This window comes from Uloborus diversus, chromosome 1, assembly GCF_026930045.1.
Source record: "Uloborus diversus isolate 005 chromosome 1, Udiv.v.3.1, whole genome shotgun sequence".
Taxonomy (NCBI): Eukaryota; Metazoa; Arthropoda; class Arachnida; order Araneae; family Uloboridae; genus Uloborus; species Uloborus diversus.
In genome coordinates, this window is record NC_072731.1 from 192,087,854 (window position 1) to 192,102,479 (window position 14,626).

The window sequence follows — 14,626 nt, forward strand, 5'->3', positions numbered from 1 at the left end:
CCTTTGTGTCTTAAAGATTGTTATGCATTGATGCGTGTTTCGGGTCGTAGAGCCCAAGAACAATGCTAATTTTGTAGACTCTCTGTGCACCTGGCAGTTTTAATTAATTACGATTGATTAAAAGATAACATAATGCAATATCTCAAAACAGCCATATACGCACACGCATAAGGAGAGGAAAAACGTTCTTCCACATGCCGTTAAATGGAGAATAAATAAAGTTTTTAAAAATTTCAAGTCTTCCATTTCAAGAATAAAGGAATGAAAATCACCTCACAATTGAGTACAAATTTACTGCTGATTACAGAGCAAAAGCATTAAATGAGCTTAAAATTCTCCCTACGACACTATGTGCTTGATTTATTTTTCGATAACAATTTCAATTGCATCAATAAATCAGGATATTACTGACCAACTCAGGCAAAAGTTTGTATCTCGAAATCAGTTTTCGGCAGGTTACCGTGTGAGACTAAATATTTTGACACACTATGATTTTTTTTATTTTTTAGCGTATAAAATAAAAATTGAGTATTATAACGTTCATCTCAGCAAATCTTCATTTCTGAAACATTTAACAAACGTATTTTTCAACTAAGTCCTCCAATAATAAAACTTGTTAGCTGTCTTTGAAAAGAAACTACTTGGCAAGTGCAGCGCAGAGAAGAAGAGCAACGATGTGAAGGTCCCGGAGACCCCCATCACTTTTGTGACTATGCAATTCTTCACTCAATAAATTGCAGCAATCACAAAAATGACGGGCAGCGCCGAGGTAACGCCCAAGATGGACTTCAGACAGAACAGGAAAACTGGCAGAAGCAGGAGAAAGATGACAGTTAGTGTAGAGATTAAGGAAGTCTTCTGGCCATGAAGATAAAGTAGTAAAGCAGAAAGTTGAGTGTTTTAAAAGGTGAGAGCTATTTGGAATGATTTAATCTTCTTTGGTCTTCTATATCTGTTGGCTAATTTGTTGCAACAGCGCCACATTCAGTGGAGTTAATAAACGGCTTCATAAAGCAGAAAATGATCTCAAAATATGGTATCAAAAGCAATGTTTAGTCAATTAGGGTACTTACGTACTATTATATTAACCAATTTCATCAAAACTAAAACTGCCACAAGTTAAAAACCAAATAGAAACAAAGCTTATAAAATATTGCCAAATATCTCCATCTGAAAGTTTCTTCAAATGGGACGAGCTCATTGGCAAACTGTCGTAGACTTGGTGACGGTTTTTATTTTTGGAAAATTGGTAGACGTAATAGTATGTAAGTACCTCAGTAGAAAATACTAAATGTATGCTTGGGTCCAGAATGGAAGCAGGAAATAGGGTAGTCCGACCAATGAATGAACATTTCAAAATTATTAAAAAAAAAAAAAACTTTATCAAAAGTTTATTTTTAGCTGAAGTGGCAGCAGAAACTTCCATTTATACAGTTTCCAAAATAAAAGAAAAATCATACGAAAGAAAGAAAACGAAAGTATACAAGCAAACAATTAAACAATTTGGAAAAAAATCCTGCACCTGAAGCAGAAAGATAAAAGTTCTCTTATTTTTTAATCACATCTTTGTCTATACCAGTTAAAATGTTTTTACTTCAGTGTACAGAAAAATACGCTGTTTATTCAGTTTAAAAAGTGTTATTATTCCTTCTGTAAATAACATTTTCTTTGAATGTTTATTTACTGGTCAAACTAACCTATAGTACATAATTGTTGAAAACAGTCATTTTTCAGAATCAGAATCTGTAAATACATAGTTCAATGCTAAAAAATATTGTTCAAGGGGAATTTTTCAATAGTCTTCGCATTTTTTACCAAAATCCTTTTCTTCTTAATGCCTCTAAACACACGGTTAAGTGATTTCAAAGTATTTTGTATTATAAAGAGCAAAAAATATTTTATACAAGCTGAGATGTAAAGATTGCTGCAGTTCAACTAGAGTAAAATTAAATTTTAAATAGAAGGCCTGTATCTGCATCATACTTCATATATATTAATTCGTCTCTCATAAGTTATCAAAAAATAATAATAGTAATATATATTCTTTTATTTTAAAATTAATTATCAGAGACTATTAAAACAGTTGATCCTTTATCGTAATTTCTGTAACAGCAATAATGATTAAAGTTGATAGACTGACAAAAAAAAAAAAAAAAAAAACTCTAACCAATAAATAAGGAACGAAATGATAAATAAATAAAATATTTAACGTAAAAAAATGTTTTAAACAAAACAATATTATCACACGAAGTTTCAAACACGCAGAAAAAACCGAGGGGAAGAGGGGGTGGGGGAGGGAGGGAGTTTTCAAGGGAATAAAAAAACTTATGAAATCGGTAAATATAACGAATCTAGAATTGCTTAAATCCGGAAACTTACAACTTTACAATTCAACAAATGGTTTTATTGTGAATTTACACACTGTCGTGTAAAGATTTTTTACAACTTCACTCTTAAAATATTTACACAAAGTTGGACGAAAAATGGTGCCAATTTGCTGGCTACAGAACGTGTTGCTTAAGTTTTCATTTTTTGGCACTTGCTTGTATATTTTGTACGAAATAAATTATAAATATGTGGCATTCTTTGTAAGAATTGTATACATCTTTATGGTGCAACATGCCACACTATTTTTATTGTTGATTGTTAACGTTGGTTTACTATCTGTTTCTGCACATCGGCTGTAATGCTTAGTATTACCGTTAGCAAATAAAGGCCCAAAGCTTATTATACTTTCTTTCAGTTGAAACATAATAGATGTTACTTTCAGAAACCCGTTTTTGAGCTAATAGAATTAAAAACAAAAAGTGTAAAATATCTTTTCACACATGTTTCAATTTTATGATAAAAAATAAGGTTTTTGTATAATATGTATGGATGTTCTCAAGATTTTCAATTTAGAATCTTTTTGATTCTTTAAGATTTACACTGCAAAAATTATTGATCATCTGCTTTTCTCATATGTATGCAAAAACGTACTTTCCCAATTCTTTCCTTTAAGAACAAAAGTCTTCAAAGAAATATAATTCTTGGAATGAATTCTGAGAGATCTTTAGCTGCGTTTGAACTTTCTTCTGCTATGCTTTTTGAAGGAAGAAAGGGAGAAGGAAAGTGACAAACTCATAATCGTTTTGAGTACTACTCGTTTGATGTGATTCGAAATGCATTAAATTGTAGTTTTATATTTTTACAGCAAAATGATTTTTAAATTTGTGTTAGTGTGAACTAACTGGGTCGGCTAACTCGTATTTGTTTAATAAGTATGGATAACTTGTAAGTTGTACTGGAAGGTAAAATTTCGTAAAGCTTTGCTTTTTGATTACGTTGATTTGTCGTACTTTCCGTTATTTCTAATGTGAGTATTGAACTTCATACTAAATTCCGCTGTTTAATGCAAAAAAGCAGGAATTCGCTAAATATTAAGTTTAGATGTAAATAACACATAAATGTATGAACACCATGAGCAATAGTTTTTTTTTTTTTTTTACAAAAAACCGAACAGGAAAATTTACTAAGTAGTGATTGAAAAAAATGCACACTAGGAGAAAAAAAGTTACAGTTCTAAAACTTTAGATAAACCAAGACACACACACACACAAAAAAAAAAACTACTTTTCTGATAAATAAACGATTTGTTTTAAAATAACGAGACCCACTACCATATTTTCTAACAGATTTACAAATTTTACAAAAAAAAATGTTCAAAACAATTTAACTCACATTTCAAATTCTCAATACACATTGAAAACACGTTTGGAAATTTTTACTTCAGAAAAAGTGGTCCAATTGTCTGAATGTGCACTAAAATGAGTTCCTAATGTACTTCGTTAAAAATAAAGTGGACTGAAATGTTTTCCGAATCTGTTCGAGGGGGAGGGGATGTGCAACTCTTTGGATATTCGATAAATTTAAACTTTGGACCAAATATATTTGACAACAAATTTAGGGCATATTTGAGAACAGACAGGAATACATTCGGGCGCACCTGTGATCACATCGCTTTCTTTCGTACAGATATAATTAAAACAGTTTTCTTTAACTCTTAATAATTAGAATATCTCATTATGATGTTGCTAGAATTTTGTTGCGATGAATATTATGTCCTACAAGGCTTCATGAATAGTGACGTTTCCTTGATATTTTGCTACTAAAATCAAAATGGAAGTACCCATTAAAACACTTTGCCATACTAAAGTATTCTCATTCACCCTGATAACTTACTGATATATTTTGTATTTGAAACATTTGGTTAAAAATTTAAGGATAATTGAAATAATGAAAGATGGTGAAAAAACCCCTTAATTTGCTCTAAAGTTTCAAATTCTTTTTCTTGCTCATGTAGGTATAGGTAAAACATTGCCGTTAAAGTAACAACTGAAGGAAATATGGGTATGTAAAATCCGATGGCATCAGAGAAAAATATATATTTTAGACAATTATATGATATTCAAAAAAATTGACACAAAAACAACTTATTTTGGCAGATTTTTGAAGCTTACATAGAACACATTTCATACAATTAGTGCCATCCGTAAATACATTCGTACAACATTAAGAACAAAATATCTTATAATACACATTTTATGCACAGTCCAATTGAGGTTTAATGACCTTTGAAGCGAATAATAATAAAAAATTTGTCATTAGTTACGTCTGGTTAAAATTCCCATGTTATATCTAGGATATTTACTCCCTCAGTTGTCAAACTCATTGGTCCATTTCAAGGGCACAAAAAGCAAGATAAAAAATAAGCAGGCCTTATATTTGGTTTCGCTTTGAATCTTTAAAATCCAATCTATAGGAGTCACTCACGAGAAAGAACTGTTTCAGTTGTCCTCTGAACCCTATGTGTTCAAACATGCGACATCAGCTATTTTTTACTCGCTTCAAATACTTTTTCGAACTCCTAAATTCACACTGAAAAAAAAGTATTTTTCCCGCTAAAATTTTCTAGAACATTTCACATATTTATCAGCATCTTTAAAAATGTATTTGTACAACGGGAGGGAATAAATACATTCTATTGTCACAAAAAAGAGTCTCCCTTCCACTTTCAAGCTCTGCAGCTGTCAAATCCACTCTAAAAGTTCATTTTTCAGATAAGGATATTAGCTTACACACACCAACGCTTTTACTGGCCATCTACCGTGTAAGAAGGAAAAAATTCTTACAATGTAGTTTTTATTTGGACAAGACTTGCTGTGAGGTTTGACGACCATTCCCCTTGTAGAAGTGCAAGATCGATTTAAGCCTTGTGAAAGGACTGTGGACGTTCGATTCGTGGATTCTGGGAACATCTTTTTAAAGCTCTATTTGAGGGATTTAATCTGAAGTGAGATTTAGGAGAGTTATTTCTCTCTGCGTCGATTGGTTCTTTGCTTGTTGTTTGTTGCTGGAAGCCGCGTTTTTGGTGATAACGTATCTAGGAAGCATTTATTAGAACGTTGTTTGAATGTTTGTGTTTAAATTTACTCTCCTAATTAAATTTTCATAAAATGTTAATTCTTTTATCTTTTGCTTTTGTTAATTTTAGGATAAGATACAACTAAAATTAAGCTCTTAAATCTTTCAAAAATACCTTTAAAAATACTATAAAATTTAATGATGATATTCCGCAATAAAGAATAATATTTTTTTAGTTAAACTACGTAATTAATTATAAAATTATTACTTTTAGGCAATCTGTAACATAATAATAATGAATAAATCTAAGAATTTATCGAAGTAATTACTATTCATTTATCCGGTAAAATTAAATTATTGGATTCATTTTGAACTATTTAATATAAAATAAACTAAAACCAAGAAACTAAGCTAAAACTAAGGATTAGAAAATGTTGATTTTTTTTCTATGCATTGCTCTGTTTTTTTTTTAATTTATAGTTCGTTAAACTTTTAAGTTTTTTGATATGTTTTAGTCAAACTGTCAGACAGAACAGAAATTCTTAAAGATTTCTCAAAGCGAAAAAATTGTTTTCGGCTTTTATTTAAAGATTATTGTATATCTGTAAAATGTAAAACAAGGCCAGTGTTCTTCAATCAACCACTTTAATCAATAGAAATCTCTCTCGATGTTGAATGATAATTTCTTCATAACCAACAGTCATAAACTTGATTGAATAATTTGAACTGACATGATGCATTAAACTGTGTTTTCCGCAATAAGGAATGTTCAGTTGGCTTTACCAATTATCATTTTATGTACAGGGTGTCTCAAAACGACCGCATAAACTCTGCACAGCTGGATTCTGCGTTGGAAGTACATAAAAACTACTTAAAGAAGCGTTTCTGTACGATCCATAGTTTACGTGAAACAAAGAATGATATCACTGCCGGTGCAAGAAGAAACACTTTATTGAACATATCAACAGCTGTATACGTACATTATAACAACAAATGCGTGTAATGACGTTTTAAGCATCATTGTCTGAAAAGATATACAATTACTGTTGTTGATATGTCCAATAAAGTTTTTTTTCAGTGTACTGGTAGTGATGTTATACTTTGATTTTCGTATTTTTCTCGTAAACTATGGATCGTACAGGAACTTTACTTTGGGCAGTTTTTATGTACTTCCAACGAGGAATCTAGCCGTGCAGAGTTTATGCGGTAGTTTTGGGACATTCTGTATAAGTTGTGCATGACACAATGTGCATCCGATACCGTAACATATATGCAGTTTACCACGATTTCAATAGCAGATAAACTGAAAATAAAGTTTGAAAACACCAAAATATTATAACGGTATATTGGATCCACCTATTGAATATAAAGTTAAAGTTTGTTTTACAGAGTTTATAGGTAAACCTATGAGGGATAATGTACATTTAAAGGCTGATTCTAAAATTGTGCTAAAAGTTTTGTTCTCATACTAAAAGCATTATCAACTTAAAATTTCTAGTGCAAATTCCTTCTTTTATAACCTGTATGTAAGCAGCGATACAATTAAACCGTGTACACTAACTCTTATGCATTTTGTCTCAGCCTTTTCTCTATGAATACATTTAAAAGAAATCGTGGTATACAATCAAAATTCGAATGATATTTTTCTTTAAAAACTCGTAAGCTATCTCGGCTAAGGCACTGCGATATTTTATATAAATTTGAAGAAATCAAGCATACGGCACCGTCTGCTCTTTCATATATTAAAAAAAAGCTCCCATATTAAACGTCTTTGATAATAGTAACTCTTCTTTTCATAAATTATGAAATGTCTTATTTATGCAAAAAAAAAAAAAAAAATCTGGAAGAACATTTAAAAGCTGATCTACAAGGTATTATATATGGATATCAAACATTCCTGTTAATAATATTAAATGTATTCCTTGCTATGCTTATAAACGCATGGTGATAGTTATATGGCATTGATGGATATACATAATATCAACACCTTTGACGTAAAAAAAAATCTAAACAAATGCACAGTATATTCGAAAGGCTTTGCTGCAATTTACGTGTTAAAACGCACAGTTAAGTAAGAATCAATGTTTTTCTTCATCAAAAATAACCAGAAAAACTTTTTCAGGAAAATACTATGATCTTTTGCGTTTTCAAAATGTACTAATTATAAAGTAATCTTTAGTGTTAAAAGTGTTTTTGATATTCTATTTATCAAATCAAAACCTTGAAGAGTTAAGGGTTTACTTCCAGTTCCAAAAATGTTCAAAAACAGATGCAGAGTTATGATATTGAAAGTTTGAAGCAAAAATAAGTTATATACGGGCTATATAGTTATATACTTTTTATACGGTCCCTAGGTCCATTAATTTATATTTAGGGAAATAATATCCATCGAAAGTTATAACTAATACAAAAAAATTTGACCTTGGTGCGACCAAAACTGAAGGAGATATTAGAGTTTAAAATTTTAAGGGACCGTATAGAAGATGAGATTGGATCTTATCGCCCTTTCAGAAGAATGACAGGTTGTTGAAGTAAAAAAAGCAAAACATTTATATTTTTCATTGCTATTCAAAAATAAATGCAAATGTTATGCCATAATACGCAAAAACACACTAAAAAACCTCAATCAATTTGAAAAAAAAAAAAAAAGACTATGCACACACCTATAATTTGAAAAAATCACACTCTATGCACACATATAATTTTAAACACTTGTTAGCCACAATATTTTCCCTCAAAAGGTTTTATTGACGGCGAGTGAAAAGCGGTGTAAGTCACAAAACGATGCGTTTCAAATCTCGGTCAATATTGGTCGTACTAATTTCAAACTTTTTGTGTTGGCATTATTTTTCAATGGAAATTGTTTCCCAAAATGTAAGTTAGAGGACTTGGGGTCCGTATAAAAAGTTAAATTTTGTATTTTTTGACGACTTTTCATTTTCACTTCAAACTTTCAATACCTTAACTTCGCATCTAATTTTGAAAATTTTTGCAATTGGAAGTATACAGGGTGTTTCGTTTTAACACGCGAGACCTTTATTTTCGCAACCGTTAGTCCTAGATGTATTCTTCCAATTGCAAAAATATTCAAAATCAGATGCAAGGTTAAGATATTGAAAGTTTGAAGTGAAAATAAAAATAAGTCAAAAAATACAACATTTAACTTTTTATAGGGGCCCCAGGTCTCCTAACTTATATTTAGGGAAATAATCTCCATTGAAAAAGAATTCCAACACAAAAAGTTTGAAATTAGTACGACCAATATTCACCGAGATATGAAACGCATCGTTTTGTGACTTACACCGCTTTTCACTCGCCGTCAAAAAACCTTTTGAGGGAAAATATTGTGGCTAACAAGTGTTTAAAATTACATGTGTGCATAAAGTGTGGTTTTACAAATTATTCGAGGTTTTTTTAGTGTGTTTTGCGTGTCACGGCATAACATTTGCATTTATTTTTGAATAGCAGTGAAAAATATAAATAACTTGTTTTCCTTACTTTGACGACCTATCATTCTTCTGAAAGAGCGATAAGTTCCAATCTCATCTTCTGTATTGTCCCTTAAAGCTTTAAATTGGAATATCACCATGAGTTTTGGTCGCACAAATGTCAAGTTTTTCCTGTTGGTAATAATTTTAATTGGAGATTATTTCTCTAAATATTACTTAGGGGACCTAGGGCCCGTACAAAAAGTTAAATTTCGTATTTTTTGATTCATTTTTATTTTTTCTTCAAACTTTCAATATCTTAACTCTGCAACTGATTTCGGACATTTTTGTTACTGTAAGTATACATCTAGGATTAACGGTTGCGAAAATAAAGGTCTTGCAGGTTAAAACGGAAAACCCTGTATACCCTTGATAGAAGATCCAATTAATCAACCAATTAATCAACCTATTGTTTCAGGGAAAAATTCGCGTTGTATTCGGAATTATTTGGCACACGGATGCATAATATTTTGCAAACAATATCATATGCATCATGTTAAAAATTGCTATTGAATGGTTGATTTATTTATTCATTTTTTTGAAATTCAACTAAAATCTTCCGAAAAGAAAAATACATTATATAAACTGTCAGTAGAAAGTAAACAAGTTTGATGATAATGTGCCACGTAAGATTGTCTTTTTTTATTGAAAAAAATACAACGTATTTTTGTTCAAATTTATACGTATATTTACAAACGAAACTTATTTTTTTCCATTTTTATATGTAATATTTTGATAAATGAAAAACGCAATTAAACACAAATTATTTTTTGCAATAGTTTGAAGAGAACAAAATTAACAGTATCAAATAGCAGCATTTTTACGCACATAAATTTAACTGACTTTGTAATAAGCAAAGGTTTTTTTTCTGTCTCCCGTAGATTATTGAATTAAAAACAAAATGGCGACCGTTTAGAAGGAAAAAAAAATCATTTTTTTAAAAGGTTTCTAATATTTTGAAAACGCACTAATGAGTTCTTTTGTATTGGCCGCAAAATTTATAAGTCACAGGAACATGTTACTATTTTTCGCTTGGATAATCGACTAAATTTTAATTATTAATAAAAAATAACGATGCAACTTTTTGAAAAGTTATTTTACGTAAAGACTATTGAAAAAAGTTCCAGAATTTAAAGCATCGGTCTTTAATCCTCTTTTTAACTTTTTGTAAACGCTTTTAATTTTGCGCATTTTTTTACTCATCTTTATAATTTCAGTACTTTTAGTCACTAACAAATACCCGAAAAGGCTTTCATACTCCGAAAGTACTTAGGCTTTATTTAAGCAGCTTATAAATTCTTTCAATGGAAATCTTTGCCTACGAAAGTTAATTTTTATAATATTTAAAGTCATTTTAATGAATGTCATAAAAGCTATTTTCTTTCCGAGAAAAAATGAATTTTATTTAAACCTTTAGCAAAAATTGTTTTTCTTCTAATTTAATGTTTCGTTTTTCAGTATTATTTATATGTGTGTATGTGCGTGTTAAAATTATGAACGGTAAAATTCAGTTATTGAAATTTGCGACAACATAATAAAATCATTCCGTCAGTACTATTGGAAATACTTGAAATTCAGAATAATTTTGGTCCACACGTTTTTATATTGTAAAAAAATAATATCCTGCGCTTGACGAAATGCTCATTATTTTTAGTTATTCATTAAACTATATATTTAGTTTTATTTCTTAAAAATTTTTTTTTTAAATAAATTTAACGCTGTGGTCAAAAAGTTCAATATTCTTTTAAAAATTCATTTTCAATACACTTTAGTTATAGATATCCATTTGTTGATGATATCATAAATAAGATCCGATGAGCGTTGAGCTCAGTGAGTACATTTCAAAAGTTATGCACTAAGTGTAATTGTGATGTTCGTATAAACTTAATTTTAGAAACTTATAGTTTGATTCAGTGAGCCTTAAAGTGATTTTTATCCTTTTTTTTATGTTAACTATCTTTTCGTGCCATAATAAAAAGTTGAGGAGGCCATAACGACACTTTTAAGTTTATTTGTAAAATACTTAGAGTAAATTATACCAACTGAAACATTAATTAAAACAATGTGATAAAAAATTAATTTGAATTCTGAAATTTTGAGTTCAAATTATGTTTTTCGCAATCACGAGTTGCGACAGGACCCTACTCATTGAAGTTATTGTTTCTAGGAACGGCTCCTGGGGGTCCCCCCAAGCCTGCCTCTCCTCTTAGGCGGTTACATGTGAATAGTTGTGTCCGTGTGCAGGTGTGTGAGCGTGTAGGCGCGCGTGCGTGTGTGCGTAGACCTGTGTGTATGCACGTAAGCGTGCGTGTGTGTAGGACATGGACGCCACTGACCAGCAGTAGCGGATTCCGGAAGACTGCTCAGGACCAGAGGAGACGCGCCTGCAGAGGACGGTGGTGCTGCAGAGGCCCCTGGTCCAAGCGGAAAAATCAGCGTAACGCCAAGGACAGTCAAATGAGAACAATAAGCAATCATGATTGCGCAATAAAGTGTTATATCAATAATAATGAAACGCAGTTTTGCTGAAAAACAGAACTAGTTAGAATGGTTATCATAAGAGTTTAACAGAACAACGCCACAACTAATAAAAGTTTGAAAAATTCAAAACATTTGTAACATTTCTGCATTTAATACTATGACTGAAACCCGTCGTTATTTTCTTTAAAATATCATTAATATAAAAAAACCCAAGGAACTTAAGCAGAAAAAAAATCATAAAAAATGAGAGTAATATATATTTTAAAATTTGTCTCGAAAATAGCTCATTACTTTAGTTGCAAATTGAGCATTTGCTGCGTAAAAGATATCGTAAACAGTACGCATAGTTTTCGGGATTTTTTTTTCATTCATAAATGCTACGGATTATTAAATATTATTTTAAAACTCGAAGATTATGCGTTCCATCGAAGAGTGCTCCAAAATAAATATGAGTTGAGTTTTTCTAGTAATGCGTTCTTTCTTATTAATTTCAAAAAATCTATAGTATCATTTAAACAGGCCGTGCATAACACAATTTTTGTCATAAAGTTTGCAAGTTATCTTTACTCCCTACACAGCAATTTTATAGGAAGAAAAAGTACATAAGCATTATTTTTCACTTAATATTTTTTTATTTCGCACTTAATATATTTTATTTCACACATAGGTAGCGATGTTTTGATAAGAGATTGTTATATATTGTTATATATCTGTCATTTGAGTTTTCTTTCGTTGTTACAGCTATGCATAAGAACAAGAAATACTAACAGAGACCCTTAGAATAATGTAATCTAAGCATATTAAAGGTTATAAAAAGTTTTTCTTCTGTGGATGGTTTGATCAGAGTCAGGTACAAGAGTTTACCATATAACAGAAATGGGAGGAAAAACTTCAGACTAAATTAATACCATTGTATGGATTCCGAAACGAAAAAAATGCCATTAGGAATAAAAATCTTATACAACCACTCAGGAGGATGTTCTTTCTTTTACTTCCTATTTTTAATTCTTTGGTGTATTCTTTTTTATGTAGTCGCATAGGATGGAAATAGCTTTGTGCTGAATTGTAGAAAGCGGTTGATTCCTTTGCGTAACCAGAGATACAACTTTTTTTTCTGCTTAGTAATAAGAGGTCAGAAATATTTTTAATGGCAGCCATAACACACAGTAAATATTCTCCCGTAGTAAAATCATAAAGAGAGCCGAGTCTCCTTTTAACTTCAGAAGTTGAACTGTCTTTATTTACACTCGGTCATGAAAAACGATGATGCATTTAAAACAAAAAAGATCTTTGATCTTTTAATTTTAGAAAAGAAATTTAAAAGTATTTCATAGCTTAATAAGATTATTTTAACACATAAATATATATTGGAAATATATCATTTAAAATATATGATATTTAGGTAAGAGATTCACGAGGGGAAAACTTAGAATTTTAAGATAAAATATGAATATGGAGGAAACACTTACCTTCGGAACTCCAAAAGAGCCTTAGTTGAGTTGGGAACTCCATTATCTGGCCAGGACATGAAGTGGAATTGGGTAACAGTCCTTGTTTCATTCGTCCGCAAATTTTTCAAGTAGAAACTTCGAACCAAATAATCATCACACCAAATGTGCTCCGACACAAGATGCACCTGTGGAAAAAAAAAAGAAAAACTGTATTTGGTTAAACTTAAAAATGACAACGCATTTACAAAACACTGTTATCTATAAACAGTACAAATCTTTATATCATTAATGAATAGAAGATGAGATAAACATTAAAAAAATTATATTGAATAGCGATTAACCCATTATTAACGTAAAATTTAAGTAAATATTAACGGGGTATGCAGAAAAAATAATTACAAAAAGATTTTAAGCTCCTAAATGTTCAGCGCCAAGTTTCAACTGCCTAGGTTTTTCAACTTAAATATAAACTGCATTATTTTTGATCTTCGTATTCCCAGTCTGAGTTTACAGTTGGGATTTTAAATGAAACATTTTGATTTTTCAAGTTGTTATGTTTCAATTTTTGAAAGCTTGTCATGATTCGTCTCTTTTTTAATTCTGTTTATACTGCTTTTCGTCTTGTACGTGAAAGCCTACCGTAAGTTCATTCTACTGTTTAATCAAACATGTACTACTTCAACCTACGTACACGACACCGCGTCATTTTTTAATACATTGTCCAGTGAAAGCAAGTTTTTAAGAAATGTTTTCATAAAAGTCATTTTTACGAAATGTTACTCTATAATTTTCCTACATAATTTTGAATACATATTTTCTAGAAAAGTCTTCCAGAAAAGTCATTTATGATAGCCTTGCGAAGTTAATGAGGGTGAATCTTTATATGGAGTGTTTGGATTATATCCTAACGTTACTACAACATAAATATTTAGGACACATATTTTTGTTGTGTAAAATGTACCTTATAATAACGCCTGAGTTTTAAAAAGAAACAAAAAGAAGATAGAAAACAATCGTTTAATCGATATTTAAGAGTAACTTCATTTCGTGCAACTGTTTTTAGTTCACGAAATGAAAAAGTTTTTTTAAATGTCAAAATTCAAAACTTTTAAATAAAAGCTTCGGGTTCAAAAACACTAAATATATTAAGACAGTATGAATTAATGCTTAGGTTTCTGGCGCATTAAAACTTTTTTCGTAAAAATAGTTCAATTCTTCTCCAATCTTATTTAATTCACAGCATTCATTTAAACGCTTTCATTAAATTTAGTTGAAAGTAAATGCTAAAGAGCTAATATTGGCTTTTAGATTTCTCCCTAGTGATCTAAATCTGAAGCCTATTGTCAGACTTCCATTTGTTGAAATAAATTGAAACTCCTCACTCAATGCGGGGTGCGATTGAATGGGTGAATGAAGTGGCTAAAACTGATTTTGTAGCAGATGTCAGTTTTATACGAATTGTTTCTTTTGTTCTCAATTTTAAAGAACAATTTCGACGCTTTTACTATATTGATTACATAAAGGTCCCTTTTTCGGCCTCAAAACCAAGCACGTTGGGAAACATTTTTGATTTAATTTCAGAAATAACTAATTGTACTTTTAATATTTAAGAAATTTAAGAAAATAATTTTCAACTTATCAAGGCTCTAGATAGAATCGTAGGTATTTCTTAATCCAGTGTGCAGTGGGAATTCATCTTGATTAAGGCAGTGAGTGACTTTTCCTTCCAACTAATAAATAAAAATCAAATCCCACACAACCAAATAATTTGACCAGAAGTCATAAACTGCAATGTATTTAGCA

The 14,626-nt window shown here is 30.5% G+C and overlaps 1 protein-coding gene across 1 annotated transcript in view; it reads right to left on the minus strand.

The window, feature by feature from the left end:
* Positions 1-14,626, minus strand: part of LOC129234107 (receptor-type tyrosine-protein phosphatase N2-like) — a 188,043-nt gene that overhangs the window by 22,879 nt on the left and 150,538 nt on the right. Inside the window, exon 9 of the mRNA XM_054867999.1 lies at positions 12,842-13,008. Coding sequence (XP_054723974.1) covers positions 12,842-13,008 — 167 coding nt within the window. The remainder of the gene's footprint in view (positions 1-12,841; positions 13,009-14,626) is intronic.